Genomic DNA, 24,329 nt, shown 5'->3' on the forward strand with positions numbered 1-24,329 from the left:
GAAATGAATAATTTTTGATATACTTTAATGCTAAATTGTCACACTTGTTAACCATAAACGTTAGGTGTGGGCGTTCACTGTTAGGTAGAAATCACAAAAATGTTGGCGACAGGTGGCAATGATGCGGTAATAAATCTGAGGCATGATTCTACTATTGCTTTTATATTTTGTTGCTATGTATATTCCAATAGAGAATATAACTCTAAAGCATACCAATACAAAAAGATAATTTACGTGAACCCGCAGCAACGCGCGGGCACTTCTGCTAGTATAAACAAGAAATGAGTAGTAAATTTAAAAACAAAATATAAAAATATAAAAATAAAAAAATAGATAGCAAACTTAAAAAGTTAAAAACCTTTTCTCAAGATAAATGGAATGCTCTAGAGTCTAAAGTCATGCTTTCAACTACAAAGGCATTGACTTCACACAAGTTTCCAATTTTGAGTCACTCGTGAAAACCCCAAATCAACACTTTGCTTCTTCAGTTTCACACACAGATATGGAACCACCTCAAGTAGAAGCTATGGATACTGAGACCAGAAATAATCCTCCTGAGGATGATGAACGAGACTCTATCGTCGATACCTGGTAAGTCTTTATTAATTATTTTCCTTAACTTGTGTGTTCATAACTTCATTATTATTCATTTCATTTTATTTATGGTTCGTTCAGTTGTTCATGTATCTACGATTGCACCGAGACCTTGTTGGATTACTTGTTCTGTGGCCTCTGTTAACACTTATTATGTCTTGTTTCATTCGATTTTGTTTCCATGAATTGTTATTGTATAGACTATAGAGTTATTGATTTATTTGTCTGAACTAAACGAGATAGGATTTGAGTTAATCTTAAGATCTTATCTTATTACGAATAAACATAAATGTTATTTTAATATGTGAATTAATAATCAAAACAAAAAATATATATTTTGTCAATCATATATGATTAAAAAATGTCATATATTTGTTTAATCATTGACAAAGAGAACACTATGGAGTCCACTTATAAACCACTTTCCACCAATTCATGTTCTCAACCTTCCAAAACAATATTTTTCTAAATAGGATCACAGTGTTTGATAAAATTTCATACCCGACACAATATCCGTCAGCTATTAATTGAGTAATTACTTTTTGGATATCGAGCATACTTTTTAGTTTGTTAAAAAATGTTCGTTGAGATTTCTCTGTACGCTTCTTTTCCTATTATTCTAACTTTCAAACTACGGCAAGGTAAGCTACGACGCATCACATATTTACATACGTATCGCTATCACCATAAAATGTTTGAAATAGTAAAATAAGTGAATTTCATGATACTATAAATCGTTTAAGAGAAGTTCATAAACATACAAAATAAACAATATTATCAAATACATAATTTTATAGAAGTTCATTTTCTAGTTAATGAAGTTATCATAATGAAATTTTCAAGCTAGGTAAAAGGAAAATAAATTAAAAAATAACTTGGTATATATTTCGGTTAATTGGATCAAGTTTCAACGCCTAATTTCATGGCAATACATGTTTTCAAACGCGTGAAATTGTTTTAATTAGTCCCATACACGGTCTAGTACCCATATACTGGTCTTGCATGATTTGAGTTTTGCAGTTTTCTGTTTGGTTTAGGTTTTTTTTTCATTCCTAAACAGAATGCTAAAATCAACAAAAAACAACCCTCTATAGAATATAAACAAAACACATATTCAAAACTCTCTAGGAGGCCTCCAGCCTCACAGGTGTCATTAATTTGTTTTACACATTACGCAATGCAAAGAAGTTGTACCATACCAGTTGATCCGAGTGCATATATACATTGATTACCTATAAACTATTTTTAACATATCAGGTATGAAATAGATTTTTTCAAGTGGGCGGATTAATTTATAATTCATTGTGTTAGTTAACCGGCTCTAGACGCCAAAACCCAGTCTATACAGGGTTCAAACTTCATACTCTACACTCTGCTATTGAGCTTTGGCTATGTTACTTCCTACTCATGGTACCATGCAACACTTTAACAAATCCAATATAAGTCAGATTCCCATCGCTTTGTCTAACCCAGTCATCCATAACATCACGGACCGGAATCGTTGGACCAAGTCCCAGTTCCTAACAAAGAATGTCCCACAAAAATATCAGAATTTAACAAACATACAAAGTAAATTTGTTTCCTTTTTACAGTATGGTAATACAAGTAATATAAATAGTAGTAAACTTACCGAAGCTAGTTCTTCGACCACAATAGATCTGTTACCGTCTCTCTCAAATATTTCATAAGCGTCACGAGTTTGTTTTTCCCATCGATCAAGACCCTCGAGTTGATGGACACGAAGGGCGGCTGCACAGAACTCCTCGAAGTCCATCCTTTTATATTGTAGACTACAAAGCTGCAAGAAAGCCAAGGGTAGAATGGTAATCATCTAAATTACCAAGCACGATTATACGTATCAGAATGATGGATAAATACATACCGACTCTAGGAAATCCTGGACACCCGACTCCTTCATTGCATCTGTAGTGTATTTCATCAAGGCCTGACCCATAGACAACAAGTTAACACTTAACAACAGCATATGACATAATGATTGTATTAGTTACCGACCGTTTTTAAATTTTCGATACTTATGAGTCCGTTTGTGCTTGGCTCCAACAATGAAAATTGGTCCTTCAAGTAGACTAATTCATCAAAAATTAAGGTCTTTGATAGTGCCTGCAAGATTGGAAGAAGAGAAAACATATGCTAATTACAATGATGACTTTATGCCTATAATCATAAACCAATGATCGATTCATCATATAAAAACACACCCGTAAAGCTACTTTACGCAAATTCGAAGCACATATATAGTGTTTCACAAACTTTAGTATTGAATTATCAAACGGTGCTTTCACTTCATTATCATTTCGAATCCATGGATGACCTACAACGTGTATAATCATCTTAGTGTTAAGTGATGAAATTGTTGTAGATACAAGAAGAAGAAAACATCATTGATGCTTACATAATGCTTGGGCGGCTGTTAATCGTTTTTTAGGATCCTTAGTTAATAAAGTTTTGACAAAATCTTTGGCTTCAAATGATAAGTTAGACCACAGGGCTTCATCGAAATTCGGTTCGTTTTTTAATACGGATCGGAATATCCCAGTCTCAGTTCGACCCCAAAAGGGACGGTTACCACACAAAAGAACATAAGCTATAACGCCTGTGCTCCATACATCAGCTTCTGTACTATATGACCTTTGTAGAACCTCGGGAGCAACATAGTATGCGCTACCAACAATGTCATCGAGCTTTTTCTCTGCAAACCAAATAACATTTCAATAACATAAGTGTGTCAGATCCAAGATTCCTTGTAGTTTTTAACCATGTTCCTTTAAAAGACTTCCGATCGTTCGAGTGTCAGATACATATATCACATAAATAACAAGTATTAAAATGTAATTTGTTTTGCGAGTGTTATGTGACATTGATGTGACTATATAGAATCGCCCCTAATTGGAGTGACGACTTACCTGGGGAAACAAAGTCTGACAAACCGAAATCTATGGCTTTCAATTCTGCGTTGTTGTCTTTGGTTGCAAATAGGAAGTTCTGTTTCATAGATTAGGCATTATTAAATGTGGTTTACATAGGGGTTAATTCATTGTACAAAAAAAAACATGCTTTGAATCAACTAACATCTCACCTCGGGCTTTAGGTCCCGGTGAACCACGCCTTGAAGATGACAAAACGCAACAACAGTTAACATTTGTATCAACACGCCCTTCGCATCGTATTCCGTGTATTTCCCGCCCCTGCTAAGTACACAATTTCGTTACTTTTATTTTATGAAAAACATTGCAACTACAAAATTAATGCAATAACAGATGCAAAACCTTGAAAGTATTCTATCCAAAAGCACTCCTCCTTCACATAACCTGGCAAAACAAGCATGGAAATTCACATAAATATTTGCAAAATAAAAAAGTAAAATAAAGAAAGAAATCCGGGACTTACTCCATCACGAGGAAGACAAAATCATGATCCTCGTACGCGTCATAAAAGTTAATTAGATGGCTATGTCCCGTCAAAGCTCTTAGTATCTTTACCTCCCGATGAACATCCTCAATGGCAATGGCTGTGGTCATCTGATCAAACCGATTTCACTTACCAACTTTAATAACATATTAATATATAAATTATGAATTTATAATAGAAATTACAGAATGGGTCTTCTATACACACACTGGTTCAAAGTACGGCCATCTAGATAGAGATTGGACGGTCGTTTTTACCATAAGTTTTTAAACCTTACCTGGCTATGGTCAGAAAAACAACTCACACACCGTCTAACATCTAATCCCACTTTGGTTCAAATGATCATATGATTAGACGACTATTCTGATTAATAATTTTCTAAGCTTGACCCTCAGTGGTTAGAATGGCGGTTTAGAACCGTTTTAACTTCTAATCATAACTTTCAAAGTTCGACTTTCCTGGTCGAAACAACCTTATGAGTGTTTTGGGGACGACAATTACATAACGTGAAAACAAACCTACCTTTGACTTTGTAATAATCTTGACAGCAACTTCTTGACCTTTAAATTCCCCTTTCTTGATCCTAGCTTTTCTCGTATGCCCAAAATGCCCTTTGCCAACCTCCTCCCCAATCTCATACTTATGCCCAATATGCTTCGAAAACCCAAAACTCTTATTCAACTTTTCCTCCCCATTACCCTTCCCCGTCCGCCGTGCTATAACCCCCTTCATGTGCTGCGTTGGACACAACGGCGCAAACGCCCTCCGGAAAAACCGCCTCGGTGTCGGATTCGAGCTTCCATTCTTATGAAACAAAAACTTGGTCGACGTAAAAAACCCCGACTTCTTCCCGCGAGAGCTTTGGTTCTTCTTCTTTGACGATTTCTCTATCGCGTTATCTTTATCGTTATTATTGTTATTGTTATTACGTTTAGAGGGGACATGGGTTTCTTTGTTGCTGGAGGAAAGTTCGTGTTTGGAGTTGAAAATACCCATTTGGGGGATTTATGCATGTGCATGAAAGATTCCCCCAAATAGGAATCAAAATTTGGAAGAGCCCTGTGTACGTGTTGTTTCAGGGCATTTGAATATTGAATTTGAAGGTTTTTTGCTTGGTGTTTTTATGGGGTTGAAAAGGGAGGAGGAGGAGGAAGAGGAAGATTAAAGATTTGTGAAAATTTGATTAATTAGATTCTGGGATTAACTTAAAATGGTGAAATCAACATGTTTGAATATTAACCACTAGGTGATCCTAGGTGTACAATGGACGTCCATGTGGCTGACAGCTGGAATCCCTCCCTTTATTTAAATATATGCAAATATTAATGACGAAATACCCAACAGATGAACCCTACTTTGCTAAATGAGCCTCGTCGCTCGTGGTTGATCCGTTAAAATATCGTATTTGGGTGAGTTTAAATGAGCTAGAACCTAAATGTTGGCCTAAATAAGATTGTTTAATAAACAAGTGCGACTGCAAGTCAAGACGTCATATAAGGCTTGTGAGCCCAATCGAGTTTATTATCTAAAAAAAAATATTTAACATATTAAGCATAACATAACTATTGTTATATATAAAATTACGATAAAAGAAACTAAATAATATATTTTATCTTGTATATAAACTTATAACAATAAACATATAAAAAAATAATTTTAAATATAGGTAATAAATAATAAAAAAAGTTATTAAAAGGAAAGGTCAACTACAACAAAAACGTAGTGATTCACCCATTTTATATATGAGATAAAGTAGTTTCCCTTTGAAATTAAAATAAACGTGTCACATTTTAGTTTGAAAAAATACTCATGTTTATATAAGAGATAGAATCAAAACGAGCTGAGCTCGAACTCTTGTTTGTTGAACGGGCTAAGCTCAAGATCTGCTTATCTCATTCAAACTTCTAACCGTCATACGGATCGTATTAATCGATCATACATGGTAACAAATTCAGCCAATAGCAAAACTAATTAGCGGGGTCCGGAGGGTGGGAGAGGTAGACCATACCTGTATCCCAAAGGATAGAGACTAGAGAGGTTACCCGTAACTCCATAATAATTAAAAACAAAATAATTGTTAAATTATTTCAATAATTCAATCATTAATGTATCATCAAGTAACATATTAAATTACTCAATGTGTCGATCTCTCTTTTAAAACGAACAAAGCCTTTGGGCTTTAAAGGGATCATACGATTGCTTATATTTGGGCTCAACAGGCCCACTATAGATATAGCACCCAAATAAGTCCATCAGGCTGGTATGTAACGTATCGCAATTCACAATCACGTCACATGACAACCAGAACTTGTAATTTGGTTTTTAATGTTTTACAACAATTTGGTTTCACTTACAAACATTTTTGATAACTTGTTTATGAAAGTGATGGTTCGATTTATTCAATTAAAATTTTATTAATCGTAAGTTTTAGGCGTGGGACCGCGGGTAGTTCAAGGCTTCAAGCTATTTAAGTTAGGTATTCGGTTAAGTTTGAGCAAAATAATAATAAAATTAACAATAAACATGTTATCACACCAGGCTTCATGGGCCTAGACATGTGATCAAAATTGGTACACGTTTTGTAATATTTCAGAGTTCATGTTGCAAAACGTAAGTCTTTTCATTTAATAATATTATATTCAAAATGTCAGGAATGAAATAACCAATACTTGATACAAAAAGTGTTTAATATGAAAACCATAATTTACATCTTTTACAATATTAAAATATTCAGATCGTCTAATGGCTATCTCCTCCATTATCTATTTTCTATGCTTGGTTACCTGAAAAAAGTTTGTAAAATACGTCAGCAACACATGTTGATGTACACGTTGACTCTAAAACATTTAATATACTTAATTATTCCTACAAATATCTTGTGACCCGACCTGTCATGGAAAGGAAATAACTAAGTTTTGAAATTCTAAATAACCATTATAAGCTCAAGCTTAACTCGAAACTGCTCAGCAAGCACCACAACGTTCGAGTGCTTAGTACCTACCAATACACTCATGACCATTCCCAACGTGAGTATAACTTAGACCCGACCTGTCATGGCGAAGGAACAGCCACGTATGGTGCGGTGTGCCCACCAACTGCCCACATTTTTAAATTTTTAGGGATTGCTTTTGTTTATAAAGTTTTTGGGATTCACACAAACGTAACGATAGCTTAAGAGCCAATGATTGCTTTTGCTTATAAAGTTTTAGGGATTCACGATCCCATGTAAACTTTTGTATTTGTGTAAATGACTCGTTTAAAGAGTTGTAAAAGTTTGCGCGTCTTCACATTTGTTTATGATGATCAGTAAATATTGATTTCTGCTAGTGCGTTACCCCGGACCTATAGTACGAGAATAATAATTTGTAAATAACTAGATCAACGATCTAGCTTCAGACCATTAGTATGTTTGCCTAGCTTTAACCTTGACAAATAATTTGTTTGTATAAAACATTTGAACATTTAATCCCTTTTTTTATTTACCGACTATGTGCTACGTTTTTCCTTCATGAAGAAAACGTCTATATTAGGTTTCTTTTTTAAAAAGAAACATCAATTAGACTATGCACTTTGTATGTAAAATGTTATATTTCTTAGTTATAAAGAAACATTATTTTGGCTATAACATTGACTTATAAAAGGCTATATTTAATTTAAATTTGATCAAAGTATGATATATACTTTCGACTAGGGTCTAAGCCAATATAATAAAATACTTAAGCGGAACCGGCCCCTACCTTATGCGGGTACTTGAGTTAGATGCTTACAGGTGTGAAGACAACACTTCTTCTAATCATCAGGTGCCGGGGAAATACCGTCATAACTCCTATTATCGTGCACATACTTCGAGAAACTAACTCTTCGGATAATTGGAACCCTTTGCACAAACCCCGAGGTTAAATGTGTGTGTTTATGGTGTGTTTGGGAAGCTGTTAAGCAGAACCCCGGTCTCCCCTTTTATAGGAAAATTTTTTGAGTCTGTCGCATATCGCGATGACCTTTTAGAAGGGTCATCTTGTAGCGCGGTGACTCTACATAATCTGTGACTGCCATGTGGCCTGTCACATTGTGCCACGTGGTTCGACACATGTCTCGGTTACTTATCTTAGTCATCGCATATCGAGATGACTTGAGGGATGCGTCGTCGCGTACCGCGACACCGGCCAAATGGTCTGGGCCTTTTTGAAGCTCTCGTTGCGTATCACGAGGGCTTTTTTCTAGTCCATCGCGTAGCACAATGAGTCCGAAAGTTCAAATTTTTCATTTTCAGTCATTGATCTTTTATAACTTTATAAAATTTACCTGGAACTTCACGATGTTACACATGTAATTTAATCCATAAAAGAATATGGACAGGTGATATCATATAAAAGATCGTAATATAATATATATGTAATAAATATGAAGGTTAATTTAAACGCCTTTCTGTATAGTTTTTTCCAATTAATTTCATACACTATGAACACCGTGCCCCCCATCATTCTCTCATGCATGACAGGGCGCGCATAAAGGCCATCACGCTAGTCATTCTTATTTTTCATATTTTGTGATCCCTGCACTCACAACATCACCCAATCATTTTTTTGCTTTTATTGTATTTAAATAATATAAATAAATGAAATGGTGAAGAATGATGAAGAATACGGTATAACATGGGTTCAGTGACGTGGTTGAATGACGGGCGAAAAGCTGAGGTGACGCAGACATTAGGGATGTCCTAAATACCCGTACCGTACCCATACACGTACTTGTACCTGTACCGATTTAGTTTATTCGGTACGGGTATTGGTACTTATTTTTGTTGAATTTTGGTACGGGTATAATCGGTTACAGGTACGAGTACGGTATGGGTACATTTGGTAATTTGTACCTGTTTGGATTATATAAGGGTTTAATTGGGATTCTTCATATTTAATATATAAAATGAAATTTCCAACCATGTTATTATTGAACAAGTAAAAACGTTTCTTCAATATTAAATAATATGACATCCAAGACTCGAACCAACAAACAAATCACTTAAAGCCGGTGACCGAATTAGGGTTTTTCAATACTATCTTATAACTAAATCGACGGACAATTTGGTACATGTACTAATTTGGTACCCGTCACGTACATGTGCAAGTATCGATACCCGGACTAATTCAAGTTGTTTGTTACTCGTACTGGTACCAGTTTCAAGATCGTCAAAAATTTAGAAATAAAAAAAGCAAAGTGGTACAAAAACGGGCATTGTACCGAAATACCCGTACCATACCGAAAAATTTGGTGCGAGTATTGGTACGTGCTTTTATTGATTTTTGTTACGAGTATAACCAGGTACAAGTACAGGTACAGATACGGGTACTGTCCCACGCTTATCCCTAGCAGACATAACAAATAATTGAAGGTGAGAAGAATCACCTATAACGGATGTTATCATGTTCCATAAATCCAATCACCAAATCACCAATCACAATTACAAACATATCTATCATCAAGCAATCATCAAACTTATTAAATAAACACAATAACAAACAATTTAATGAAAAAAGAAATAATAATATACATGCATGCATATGAATATAAACTTTCTAGACGAATCTTTGGTTGGGAGAGCGAATATATATTTCTTGGGTCCAAGCGGGGCGAGGCTGCATGTGCAAATACCAGTAGGTCTGAGCCACCGAATCCGGGTCCATAGATCCGTCCCCTCCTACTCTGTGTTGTTCCCCAACCAACGATCGTTGCGGCATAGTCAGCGGCAATGCCCTGCATATTATTACCAGACCCCATCAATCATTTATCTCATTGCTTTGCTTTCATCACAAAGATAGCTTTCCAGCTATGCACAATATTATCAAACGAAAGATATACAAAGAAACACGTAGCCAACACAAAACACAAGTTGCGTGTGTGTGTGTGTAAAGTTGAGCATATATATATCTACAGCAGTGTTAAGACAAAAAGTTACGGTAGTGGTGAGCATTAGTTCAATAGTTTGGTTATGGATTAAAACGGACATATAATGATTTTCATTATAACCTAATTGGTATGGTACTTATAATGATTTTCATTGTCTTTGTACGAGATTGATCATAGCTTATTCAACTAATAAACCAGTTATATATTGTGTCAAATTAAACATTAGGATGCTTTTTAATTTATTGAAAATTAATTAATTACAAATAATATGTTACTTATATAAAGAAAACTTGCAAATTTTTCGAACATATAATTAACCCGTTAATAAAAAATTTTAAAATATTTGAATATACAAGTTGGTTTTAACATAGTTTTGATTAAGTTATTTATACACATATAATTACAGTTAAATGTGAATCGATTATATATAGAAAAATCATGATTGAATCATCTATTTCTTTATCGGTTCAATTATTTTGATTCGATTATGATTTGGTTTTTTACTCCGCCGAAGTTAATGTTGTAAACGATAATTAATTTGAGGGTTTTTGATGTTTTCTTTGTTTCTAATTGATGAAAAAGTTTGGGGAATGAGAATGTGTATCTAAAGATACTTGTTTCTTCAACTTTCTTAAAGTTTCAAAGAATTACTTTTCTGGTGATTAGAAAAAAAGAAAAATACTTAAACCAGATGTGCTTAATTCGTGTCCATAGATGTTCATGCAAAAGCTAAATTAAAAAGGAGAACGCGTAATTGACAATGAGTGAACGGATAGAGTTGACTATCATATGCAATCATAAAGAATCTACAATCAAAGAAACAAAAAACATTTTTAACCGGCATCGTACTTCAATCATTGTTTTCCTTGCATACTAGGACACACAATTACAAAAAATATCCTTTACTTCATAAAAATTGTCGCTTTTATTTTTATGCTTAAAAAGCACAATAATCCTTTGTGTTTCAATTTTGTAACATTTCATCAATTAGGCTAATTTCGTTAGCTTTAGATATAAACTCATTGCAAGCAAAATATATGCGAGGTCAAAACAGTAAATTTACCACCTTTTTATTTCCACCTTGAACGTAAATGATGAATTTTGTAATTATGTAATTAAAGTAAACTGTAAATGAACTCACCGAGATGACCCGATTATGCCATCAATGATGACGTGTGCAATGTGCACTCCAAGCGGATGAAACTCTTTAGCGAGACATTGAGATAATCCTCTTAATGCAAACTTGCCACAACCTAATTAACATTTTGAACAAATCAAATAAGAAGCTACTAATTACAGCTCATTAGGATAACTTTTTGTAATCCATAACAATTTTTTATACACGTGTATGACTACTATTTCTTTCTAACGGCAGTGCTATATTAAAATGGCAAAACTAAAACTAGTTTTAACAAGTAACTTTACCAAATTATATTAACTTTAACTTTTTCGTTTTTTTTTGGTTGTTGTGAATGACAATCTTACTTCTGACTTTTGTTGTTAATGACAATTTTACTCTAACAGAGAAGTAACTTCGACCAGTCCCGGCCAATAAATAATTGACTGGTTTATATCCTAATAAGAATATTGTAAATTGCTTTTAAATAATATAAATAAAGTCTGATTTGTAGTGTTATGGATTGTTTTGTCATTAAAGAATGATCAATTGGTTTATTAAAATCTAACTCACATCAATTAGATCATCAAATCATGATATGATGTTTTTTTTTTGACAAAATATTCACCAATCACACATGCATGGGAAATTGTCACATGTGTAAAGAAAGCAATCAATCATTCCCAGAATTATAATTTGAAGAATACAAGAGATGCAAGGTTGCGCACATAGTTCAGAGAATCCGGCGACACCAGATAAAGAAGCCGCACATCCGGTGAATAATATGGCCCCTCTTCCTCTTTCAACCATTCCCGGCAACACCTACATCCGTTAGTATGAAAACAAATATATGTAAATCAATCACAAATTAAAGAAATTAATTAATATTAATGGCATGCAAATATGTACCTGTTGAGCACAATGGAAAGCACCTACAGAAGATACAGCCAGTGACTTTTGGAAAGCATCATGCCTAAGGTTAGTGAAACTTGAAGGACCTCCAAACTGCAATGGAACAGGTTGGTAAGCGTTGTACACCAAAACCTCCACAAAACCTAACGAAAGAACGCCTTCGAATGCGTCTCTTACGCTCTGTGCTTCCGAACAATCGATTGGAATAGCGTACACCTGGACCTTCGCTTCGCGTGCTATTTCATCGGCAAATCTAGATAATCTTCCTGCAAATGGTGATCATGTCACAGATCGGCATTAAGATAGTAAATAGTTTATATATATGTATTGCACGCGTCTCAAGCTAGTTATAGTTATGTATATATACCTAGGTCTCGGGCTAGGATGGCAACGGTGTATCCTTCGTGAGCAAACTTCCTTGCGATGGAACGGCCGAGATTGGGACCGACGCCGACAATGGCAGCGATGCCTCTTGTAGAGGCGGAGCTAGTGACGCTACGAATCATTAGGTATGAAATTAAGGAAGCAAGAAGATTAAAGTAGGGGGGGTATAAGAGGGGTTTGAACTGCCTTGTGGATGGCGTACTATATATTGTGGAATAATAGGTATAATAATAAGCATAAGCCTTGAATGCAGCCAAGACAAACTATCAAGTGCCTGCCCTATCTCGATCTTTAGTTTTGAATTTTGACTCGGTTAATTGTAGTTCACGATATTTTTTTGTATGACGAGTGTTACTCATTGTCCGTGAACTTCCCGACCCACTTCACTTAAAATAGAGAACAATTAAGACTATTGAAAGAATATTTATTCTTATTCATACAACCACTAACTATCTATATAATTGTCTACCATGAAATCCTACGTGTCGTTCTTAAGTTATTCCCCTCATTCTCTAGAACCATCAGATTGCTTGATTTCTAAATTGAGGTTTATCAAGGATTTGACCCGAATTCGCGGGTATGAGTCTCAACAAACCCGAATAGTCTTTAAATGGTTTATAACATCTCATTTATTTGTGAAACTCTTTCATAATAAACTCTATAAATTTTGCGGGTCATGGGTCTCACCAAACCCGGATAACCCTTAAACGGGTTATAACATCTCATTTTTTTGTGAAATAACACCTTAATCATCAAAGAATAATTTTAACGGGTTATGGGTCTTACCAAACCCAAATAGCCCTCAAATGGGTTATAAAATCTCTTTTATTGGTAAACACTTTTATCATTAAACTCTAATTTATCTATTTTACATGTTTTCTGTTTTTGGTCTACCATCACAAAATAGTTGAAATGTCGCATTGTTCTATTTGACTAGTATTTGGTAATATAAAGAAGATAAATTTAGAAATACATAAGTGATTTCCTTAATCATAATCACAATTTTGATTAATATTGATTATAGTTGTTATTCTTCAACACTCCTTAAGTTGGTTGTGGGATCCTACATATCGACCCTGCTCATATAGTACGTGGTGTAACATTTTTGCTACTACTTTAGTTAATGCATTAGCTAACTGATCTTTGGATAAAAAAAATGCTAGGATAATAGTACTCCCTTCATCAAGTTTTCCTTTTATGAAATGTTTGTCTATCTCAACATGTTTTGTTTTGTTATGTTGAACTGGATTTTGAGATATACAAATTGCAGTTGTACCACAAAATAGTTGAAATGTCGCATGTGGTGGAAAACTTGTCTCCGTCCTCAACTTTTATTATATTCAAAGGAGCTCGATTACTCCTTTTGCAACATGCCTTTGAATTCAGCATCAATACTTGTAGTGCCACAACCTTTTGTTTTTTAGTTCACCAAGTTACCATGTTCCATCCTATCAAAGTGAAGTACATTGTTGTGGGGCTCCAAGCAACGTGTTTTCTAGCCTAGCCTATATACATAATATATGCATATACATTTAAATGTCTGTACGGGTAAATGTAATGGGACGATGAATGCTCAGAGCCTTGTTTATACACGTATTTGTTGATCTAAAGTATGTGGTTCCCGTATAACTGATTTGTTTTCTTAATCATAGTAAAAAATATTTACTAAACAATTATAAACACTTCTGATAACTTGCAGATCTTTTAAGCATTTACTAAAAAGGAGCTCTGGCTTTCAAGATTATGTTTAACTCATGAAAAATAGTAAAATACATAAGACAATGAGAATTGACATAATCTATATTTAATAAATAAGTACATCATTGTTTCACGTGTCACAATTCTATAAGGTAAAGATTTTTTTCCCCGTTTCTCTTATTTCACCTCTTTCATATTTATAGTAATAAAACATAATATATTAAATATACTAACTTATTTGAGATATTTGACTTAAAATATATTTAATACTAGTTAGTAATTTATATGTAAATTCAATTATATCTTATCTAAAAATATCATTTTATGATTCCCAATTTTCATTATTAACTATTTAATAATTTTTTTATTTAACGCGTATTTACACTAGTTTATAAGTTACTTCAGTGAATATATTACTGAAATAACTACTATTAATAACTTAACTGCTATAAAATATTCTAACGAGTTAAAAAACCGCTATAAACATGCACATTTTTCACAAACTACACCACATTAATGGCACAAAAACGTTATTGTATCTATGGCTCAAAAGTTACATTTGTATATCAATTGACGAATTTATTGTCACGCATCTTATTGGACTCAATCATGACAAGGTAGTGAACTTTTTAGATCTAATTGGTTTCCGGTGTCCGCCTTGATGTTTTACAACCTACCTATTTCTAAATTGTTTTTTTATTAATAGTTCATATTTTTGAAGTTTTTTTCCTCTTACATAAAATGCGTTCGTTATGTACATAAAAACAATGAATCATTTGTAATTAAAACATTAACCTTCATATTTGTTGGTAGCATAACCTATACATGACTCACATGTTTTTGTGTTTTATAATAAACTAGGTTAGAAACCCGTGTATTACACGGGTTGGACAATAAAAACGGTATAATTGATAAATCTTTTTAAATGCTTTATATGATTAAATTTACGCATTACATATAATTGTAAGGCCCCGTTACCGGTAGCCCTACTTTGCATGTTGGATTTACTCATAAACGCAGTTCTAAATATCAGAGTTAATAAAAACTTTCGCGGAATAACAAAACTTCAACCATAACATTTTACATAACCATCAAATCATGTCTTATAAAACATTCGTAGTCGATTAAAACAAAACATAGTCTTTAAAACATCACAACATGTCTCCGAGATGCCAGTATCTTCGATTCCATGCCATGTGTCTTCAGTCACGCGAGCTGCCTCAACCTATTTGCCTGCGTGCATACTAAAAGTCAGCTACGCTGAGTGAGTTCTAGTTAATCACATAACTTACTTTTCATATACACATATACGTGCCCGAAGGTACGCATTACATGCATATCATGTTCAGCATTCGTCCATACACATTCATATCTAACCATACATTATAAAGGGCGTTTCACCCTACATACCTCGGATATTATTAGGGTCCGGTACCCTTCATCCTCGGATATTATTAGGGTCCGGTACCCTTCATCCTCGGATATTATTAGGGTCTGGTACCCTTTCTTCCATAGCTTCATACTATACATGTTCTTAAATACTTTTCCTGAGTGCAATCTCCGAAGAGCGTTCACGTACCATTAACATGTCATACGTACACTATGCATACATCATATATATTCATACATGCATCTTATCTTACATCATACCTGGCAATCACATCTTTAGCTACCACCTGACGGTACATGCAATATCCGAAGATCGTTCACGCACCGTCAAGCAATCATCATACATAAATCATATAAGGCATACACTTACCACTTAAAGTAAGTGTATTAACTATCACATCGAGTATGCACACAACCCCGAAAACATAACAAGGAAGTGGGGCTAGAAACTCACCTCAATGCGGTTGCGTTCACCGTTTACGGTTATTCCCTTCTTGAGCTGTGCACGACTAACTGTATAATAATTATACGTTCCAGTAAACTATCACTACACATATCGCCTTTCTAGTTTAATTATTACCCTCAACGAACGGGGGTCCGGGGGGCAGCGCCCCTGGCAGCGGGGTTCTAGGGGCGGCAGCCCCTAGCGGGGTCCAAGGGGCAGAGCCCCTGGCTGGGGTTAAGCTTAAAAATTTTATTTTCATTAACTGTCTTAACACATTTTCCATTAGGATTTTGAATCATTATAAATTTGCTAACTTAAAATGTTTAAGGGCTTCTTTGCAATTAAATCATTCTTTTTTTATGTCCAGGGACTGTTCTGTCATTTATTAAGCTTCTGATTCGTTATTCAGTCCTTAACGAATGGGAGTTCATAGCGAATTAACAATTATAACGAATCCGGCTTGTAACGAATCAAACATTATAGCGAACTGGTCCTTATGACGAATTGGACCCTTTCACGAACTGGTCCATATAGCGAATTGGACCTTAACGAACTGATACTTATACGAACTGATCATAGTGAATCAAAGGTAATTCATTACCCCTTTCCCCTAACGAATCAGAGACGAACTAAGGCTAGTTCGTCGTGCTCCCTTATGCGAATTAACTAACGAATCACCCTTCAATTCGTTAAGTTCCCATAGCGAACTAGGGTTAGGTCAGGGAATGTCAGAACATTCCCTGACATCCTCGTATTAACTTTTCCGGCGCCGCCGCCGGAAAACCGCGAACACTTCGGAAAAACGAATTTTAACTCGTTTTTCACCGTTTTTCATCTCGTTCGATCCAGATCTGAGCTAGGGTGCCCCCTAAGCTCATCATAGGTTCGGTTTATACCCGATTTCACCTGGATCTCGTGACTTAAACGGTTTAACGATGTCGACTCGTCGTTTCGTGACCATATCCTACGGATTTAAGCTCAAACAATATCATACTATCATTACCTTGGATCGGGATCGGTTTCTTCTTCTATATTTCGGCTAGAGAGAGAGCTTAAGTGTGTGTTTGAGAGGTGTATGGAATATGTGTAAATGAATGAAAATTGGGTATTAAAGGTTTATATATTTATGGATCATGGGCTTAGCCCATGGTCTTTCCTTCTTTCTTTCATACCCAAGTCCATAACCCATATCATTTTACCCCAACACTAGCCCAACTCATATTCTAGTTATCTAAACCGATAATGACCCACTATAAAATAGACGAAATTTATATTAGTATTATAACCAAAGGTAGGATGTTACAAGTCTTCCCTCCTTAAAGAGGTTTCGTCCCCGAAACATAACTATTACATAAAAAAATTTGGATAAAATTTGCGCATTTCTTCTTCAGCTTCCCATGTAGCATCTGATCCCTTGCGATGTTTCCATATCACTTTCACCAAGGGTGTGACCTTGTGACGAAGTTGCTTCTCTTTGCGATCAACAAACCCAATCGGTTGCTCAATGTAGTTCAGCTGTTCATCAACCTCAATGTCCATCAATGGCACGTGAGACGTGCCATCAGCTAGACACTTCCTTAGATGAGAAACATGGAAGGTTGAATGAATTCCTTCTAACTCACCGGGTAATTCCAGCTTATAAGCTACTTCCCCCACATGATCTAAAATCTTAAACGGTCCAATGTACCTCGGACTCAACTTTCCCCTCTTTCTAAAACAAATAATTCCTTTCCAAGGCGAGACCTTGAGCATCACATTGTCACCAACGTTAAACTCAATCGGTCGTCGCCTCTTATCAGCATACGACTTCTGTCTGTCTTGAGCAGCTTTCATTCTCGCTTTGATCTGGTTGAACTTCGAAGAAGTTTCTTGCACAACTTCTAGGCTTCCCATCTCTTTCTGACCAATTTCTCCTCAACATACCGGGGTTCTACATCGTCTACCGTAAAGCATCTCAAACGGTGGCATACCAATACTTAAATGGTAGCTGTTGTTATAGGAGAACTCTGCCAGATGCAGATGATCATCCCAACATCCTCCAAAGTCTAGAACGCAAGCACGTAGCATATACTCAAGGGTTTGGATCGTCCTTTCAGACTGTCCATCTGTTTGAGGGTGATACGCCGTACTGATGTTCAATTTTGTTCCCATGGCTTCATGGAACTTCTTCCAGAACCTCGAAGTAAACCGAGTATCTCTATCGGACACGATTGATAACGGTACTCCATGCTTTGACACAACCTCTTTTATGAACAAGCTTGCTAACGTTTTTGACGAGATAGCCTCTCGTATAGGCAGAAAGTTAGAACTCTTGGTCAAACGGTCCACAATCACCCAGATGGTATCATAATGCTTAGCTGGACGGGGTAGTTTAGTTATGAAATCCATGGTGATGTGTTCCCATTTCCACTCTGGTATCTCTACCGGTTGCATCTTTCCATAAGGCTTTTGATGTTCGGCTTTGACTTGTAAACAAGTTAAGCACTTACTAACATAATCCACTACATCGTTCTTCATTCCTGGCCACCAGTAGTCTCTCTTCAAAATCATGGTACATCTTTGTAGCTCCTGGATGAATCGAATACCTTGACTTATGAGCTTCATCTAAGATTCGACCTCTGAGATCTCCATGGCGTGGAATACATATACGGTCAAACCTAGTCTTAACACCATGCGTGTTTTCCATCAACTCGTCTTGCTGACCAAAAATCCTTTCTTTCTTTACTAGCCCTTCATCTACCAACACTTCAGACTGCACCTTGATAATTTCTTCAAATAAGCTTGAGTTCATAATTAGCTGATATGACTTTACTGTTGCAATGACTTCCTCATTCTTACAGCTTAGCGCATCAGCGACCACGTTAGCTTTACCAGGGTAGTACTTAATATCGCAGTCGTAATCCTTTATCAACTCCAACCATCTTCTCTGTCTCATGTTCAATTCTTTCTGCTCGAAGAAGTACTTTAAACTCTTATGATCTGTGTAAATGGTACACTTAGTACCATACAGATAGTGTCTCCGTATCTTGAGAGCATGCACTACTGCTACTAGCTCCAAATCATGCGTCGGATAAGTACTCTCATGGACTTTCAACTGTCTAGACGCGTAAGCTATCACCTTTCCTCGTTGCATCAACACGCAACCTAACCCACGATGCGAAGCATCAGTACAAACAACCAAATCCTCATCACCATAGGGTAAGGCAAGGATTGGAGCTTGCGTGAGTCTCTTCTTTAACTCCTGAAAAGCTTCTTCTTGAAACTTACCCCAATTGAATACTATCGACTTTCGGGTCATGCCGGTCAACGGTGCGGCTATCTTGGAGAAACCTTCGATGAATCTCCTATAGTAGCCAGCTAACCCTAAGAAGCTTCGTATATCAGTCGGGTTCTGCGGAGTCTTCCAATTGGTTATCACCTCAATCTTAGCTGGGTCCACAGTAATCCCTTCAGGATTGATCACGTGACCTAGAAATTGCACTTCTCGCAACCAGAACGCGTATTTCGAAAACTTAGCATACAATTTCTCTTTCTTCAGAGTCTCCAATACTTCTCGAAGATGCTCAGCATGATTAGACTCGCTTTTGGAGTAAATCAATATATCGTCGATTAAGACAATAACCGACTTATCCAACATTGGCCGACACACCCTATTCATCATGTCCATAAATGCTGCGGGAGCATTCGTTAGACCGAATGACATTACGAGGAACTCGTAGTGTCCATACCGCGTCCGAAACGTTGTTTTAGGGATGTCTGCCTCCTTCACTTTCAACTGATGATAGCCTGATCTGAGATCTATTCGTGAGAACCAACTTGAACCTTGCAGTTTGTCAAATAGATCATCAATCCTTGGCAAAGGATATCTATTCTTTACCGTAAGCTTGTTCAACTCGCGATAGTCTATGCACATTCTCATACTTCCATCCTTCTTCTTCACGAACAACACTGGCGTGACCCCGGGAAACGCTTGGCCTTGTGAAACCTTTATCGAGGAGTTCCTGCAGTTGGGACATCAAATCTTTCATCTCGGACGGCGCTAGATGGTAAGGCGCTTTCGCGACGTGCTGGGCTCATGGTACTAAGTCTATATGGAATTCTATCTCTCGCTCCGGTGGCAACCCCGGAAGATCCTCAGGAAATACTTCTGGGTAATCGCGCACTATAGGAACATCTTTCATTTCTTTCGTCTCGGCCGTAGCGTTGACAACATACGCCAGGTAGGCACCGCACCCTCGCCTTAACAAACCTTCGGCTTTTATCATAGAAATGACGTTAAACCCTGAACTTTCCTTATCGCCATAAACCGTCACGGCACTACCATCCAAGGACTTTAGCTTTATTATCCTACTCTTACATACTATCTGAGCTTCATATTCGGACAACCAATCCATTCCCAAAACTACATCGAATCCTCCTAAGGTCATAACATACAAAGTAACAGGGAACTCATGTCCCTCTAATTTTATCTTACAAATCTTAACCATTTTCATCACTTTCACCGAGGTGTCACTAGCGGTTTCTACTACGAAGGTTTAAGACACTCGGCAACACTTCATTTTAGCTAGTTTACTAAATGTCGCAGCTACAAAACTTCTATTCGCACCAGAATCAAATTATAGCGAATCAGAAACAAAATGCCCTTTAAAGAAAAATGTTAACGAAAATAATATGTAATAAAGAATATACTTTTCCTCAAAAACACAATTAAATATCGTTTTAAAAACATTTCCAGTTAAAAATCGAGGGGGTTCGATAGAGAAACTCACTGTCTTGTAGCTTTTCGTTCCACGATTTGCCTGTCCTATATTAGTACACGTTTTTTTAATAAAAACTTGGTTTTAGTTTTTATATAAAGCCCTTTTTAGTTTATTAATCCTAGTTTAGTGTTCACATAAGCAAATAAGCGAGTACACACAGTTCGGCTTTGCGTTAGCTATTATTTAAATAAATCTGTCAAATAAATAAACAACTAAAATATATAATATATTTTAAGTTTAAGTTGCTGGAAAGTTTTAAGAAAATATTAATATTTTATTTTTCATAATTCTTGTCGGTTTCGTCGGTTTTATCGGTTTTGTCGGTTTTATGCTTAAATTGCATTATTTCGGTTTTTCGTTTAAAATGTAACTTATAAATTATAGAAAATAATTATTACATAAATATTAGTCAAGTTTTACAATTTAACTTGTGAAAATATATTATTTTCTTTTTTGTTGATATTTTCTTAAAATAGCAACTTTTTAACGTTTTCGTGTCGGTTTTCGCGACACGAACCGTTTAGGACTAAGTTGTATCATTTTGTCATTTTCTCATGTATTAACTTATGTTATACATGAGTTTTTTACCACTTTAGGGGCTGTTCTAAGTCCCTAATAGTCGTGTCGGTTTCGTTCAAAAAGCCGATTTTTCGACTGTTAACGTTACCGACAAGTCAAATAAGTTGAACAAGATAACACCAATCATCTTATGGACTAATCACACATATAATAACATATAATTCACCATAAATTCCAGTTTTGATCAAATCATTTCACGAAACACGTTTTACCCAATTTTCACATTTTAGTTCATATTCTAAGTTTATTAATAATGTTACTAATCAAGTTTTGCTATTTTTATGTGAACAAATATCATATGAATACCTAAATTTCCAGATTCAAATAATCATTTCATTTACGTATAAGTTTAAGTAATTCATTAACCAATCAAATTATGAATTCCTAAGTGTTTAACTAACAACGTTTCCTATTATAGTAACTTTTATTTTTTTGATGATTCTATCTAATTCAATCTTTCATATTTGATTAAGTATGGATCTAAGTTTATATCATCCAACATGTTTGATTTAGTTTCATGCACCCTAATGCTCTATTCAAGTTTTGATCTTTCAGTTAGTTAAGCAACAAAGTTTCTATTTTTAGTAAGTTGCTGTCCATTTTAACCAAGGTGCTAACTAATCCATGCTTCTAATCATGCACCATATCTTAGTTCAAAGTTGTTATTAATCACATATTGATTTCATCTATTATAATTATTCACATTAAAATAAAAAATTCAACTTTTCTTAGATTAAAGTTTTCTTATTTAGTAACTTTTACAATCTTTGTTAATCATCAAGTTCCAACTATTAATTCTAACATACAACCTATCTTAATTTCTATTAGGTTATCCAATATCACTTTTTGATTCAACAGTCCATCCAAAATCTATTCAAATATCAAATCCTAATATCAAGTTTATTCAAGTTTATAACAAACAATCAAGAGATCCAACAATACTTTTAATCAAACTTAGCAATCAATGTATGATCTTTAAGATGAATGTATGCATGTGTAAGTGGGTTTATCTTTCCACCAACACATACATGCGTACCTACGGTTCATACATACACACATATCACATCCATAATTTTAAACTTTCAAGCTCAATCTTAACTCAAGAACACCTAATTTAACATAGTTAACCCAAGAAATCAACTCATAAACAAAACTTACTTGTGTTCTTGAAGATCTAAAGATAAGATTGAGAGTGTAGTGGGTGTGAGAATGGTTTTTTTGTTCCTTAATTTCTTCATAGTTTTCTTGATCTTATTCTTGATTTTAAACCTCCATGATTTCTTGATTATGATTATGCATGTGTGTGTTTAATATTTGAATTTTGAGTGTGTGTGTATGTGTGTGCTTGTGCCATGTATATATAGGGAGAAAGAATGAGTGGGTTTGAAAAATGAATGGTGTAGGTGATGACAACACATAAGGGTAATGAATAGGGTAATCATTGAGGTGAAAAGTGTGTGGATGAGAATGTTACAACACATTGCTTCTAGAAGATGCAATCATTGGATGGGTGTGTTGTCAACAAACGAAGTTTTCCATGTGTTATGGTAATGATTATGGTAATCATTACAAGTGACATGTGTGGGTTTTGGTTTTGAGAAAACAATGGGTGGTGGCAAATGATTTTGGGTTAGTAAGTAGGTGTTTAAACAATAATCTTAAGTTTCCGTTTTAACGTCTAACGAATTTTAACTAATCAAACGAATCCCGTTTCTAATAATTTTTGTCAGACTTTGAACGAAATTGGATTCTTGATAATACAAGTCTAAGAAACAAATTTTTGGAAATAGTTGACGTTGGGTCCTCACCGGGTCGTCCACCGACACTTGGTCACTTATTTTGAAGTTTTTGTGATTCTAGCCTTCTAAAATTAAATTTATACATTTTCTCGACTACTTTAATAAGTATTTTAATTTTTCGAGATCATTTAGCCTCGTAAAGGATTTATTTACTTTTTGACTCGTTACCTGAGGATATTCCACGTCAGGCTCGTTACGTGGCGATATTTGCACTTTTTGTTGACTTTGAAACATCTAGATTACTAATAAAGAAGATTTTTCTCATAATGACAAAATTTTATTGCTAATCGAGATTATATTAGTCGCGGTTTAGGCTAATTTTTTTAGTCGGGTGTCACATTCTCCCCTCCTTTAAGAATTTTCGTCTCAAAAATTTAGGAGGTAGTACTCGAGTCTGATCTTACCAGAGATAGATGAAGTTATATTCTTTTCACCTGTTGTAGATATTTTCAAGTGAACTCAGGACCAAGTCTTGAATTCCACTTGACTTTGACTAACTTGATTCAATTTCGCCTAAGCTTATGAATGTTCTTATTCATAACTTATGTAGGTTCTTTTATAAATCGAATCATGATGTCCACATGGACTCTTGTTGATATGAATGATTAGCGATTTTTCAGATAAACATTACCTTAAATTTAATACGTGGAACGTGTCACTTATTCTGCTAATTGTCGGAGGCAATTCGTGTCAATACACAATTGGACCAGCTCGATTGGCGATTTTGAAAGAGTCCAACATAATGAAGAATCAACTTCCCTCTAGCTTAGCTTAGTAATGTATGGTTGAAAAATTCTATTTCTGTATAAGGCTCCCAATGGAGGAATTGTAACGCTGGAAGATAATTGCTTAAAGAAAATAAGCCAATGATAGGCGAGTATTTCATAGATTCTTGGAGAGTTAACCCGATCCTTGACATAGAAAGCCTATTAGAGTTCAAATGCACCTGTAAATTCACAATTATGTTCTAGTACCATAATTGTCAATTTACCAAACAAGATTACTCTAGCATTCTTTCCGTCAGGAATCAATTATTTTCTCCATTTTATCTTTTTCCTAATGGTTAGAGAATGAACTAATTGATTTACTATTACCTAAAGAGTGTCGTGCTTACCTAGGTGTTTGTGGGAATTCGTTTATGAAATCTATGATGAATTAAGCATTTAGATTTATGCGTTCATCTAATACTAATTCACATAAATCTTCATATCGAGGCATCTAAACTCTATTCAATTAGTTTTAGATTTCTCTTTCTTCAAGGCTTTGCCTTGTACTTTTTCCAATTTGAGTTGTAAGACTTGTTTGTAACGCTAATCCCA

The 24,329-nt window shown here is 35.2% G+C and overlaps 2 protein-coding genes across 2 annotated transcripts; both read right to left on the reverse strand.

Annotated features, from left to right (window-relative positions):
• Positions 1 to 1,939: 1,939 nt before the first annotated feature.
• On the reverse strand, positions 1,940 to 5,360 carry LOC143622676 (CDPK-related kinase 5-like). The gene is made up of 11 exons (XM_077093751.1): positions 4,546 to 5,360; positions 4,003 to 4,133; positions 3,882 to 3,923; positions 3,692 to 3,800; positions 3,519 to 3,597; positions 3,008 to 3,304; positions 2,814 to 2,926; positions 2,608 to 2,715; positions 2,477 to 2,539; positions 2,225 to 2,392; positions 1,940 to 2,114 (listed from the first exon to the last, which is right to left on the reverse strand). The coding sequence occupies exons 1-11, from the start codon at positions 5,017 to 5,019 to the stop codon at positions 1,989 to 1,991; spliced, it is 1,710 nt and encodes a 569-aa protein (XP_076949866.1). The 5' UTR covers positions 5,020 to 5,360; the 3' UTR covers positions 1,940 to 1,988.
• Positions 5,361 to 9,596: 4,236 nt separating this feature from the next.
• Positions 9,597 to 12,495, reverse strand: LOC143622646 (uncharacterized). Its single transcript, XM_077093737.1, has 5 exons — positions 12,324 to 12,495; positions 11,954 to 12,222; positions 11,773 to 11,866; positions 11,069 to 11,180; positions 9,597 to 9,774 (listed from the first exon to the last, which is right to left on the reverse strand). The coding sequence occupies exons 1-5, from the start codon at positions 12,460 to 12,462 to the stop codon at positions 9,597 to 9,599; spliced, it is 792 nt and encodes a 263-aa protein (XP_076949852.1). The 5' UTR covers positions 12,463 to 12,495.
• Between the last annotated feature and the right edge of the window lie 11,834 nt (positions 12,496 to 24,329).

The sequence above is a fragment of the Bidens hawaiensis genome, unplaced genomic scaffold, assembly GCF_021521415.1.
Source record: "Bidens hawaiensis isolate Kalapana, Puna unplaced genomic scaffold, B.hawaiensis_p1.1 tig00003241_1, whole genome shotgun sequence".
Classification (NCBI taxonomy): domain Eukaryota; kingdom Viridiplantae; phylum Streptophyta; class Magnoliopsida; order Asterales; family Asteraceae; genus Bidens; species Bidens hawaiensis.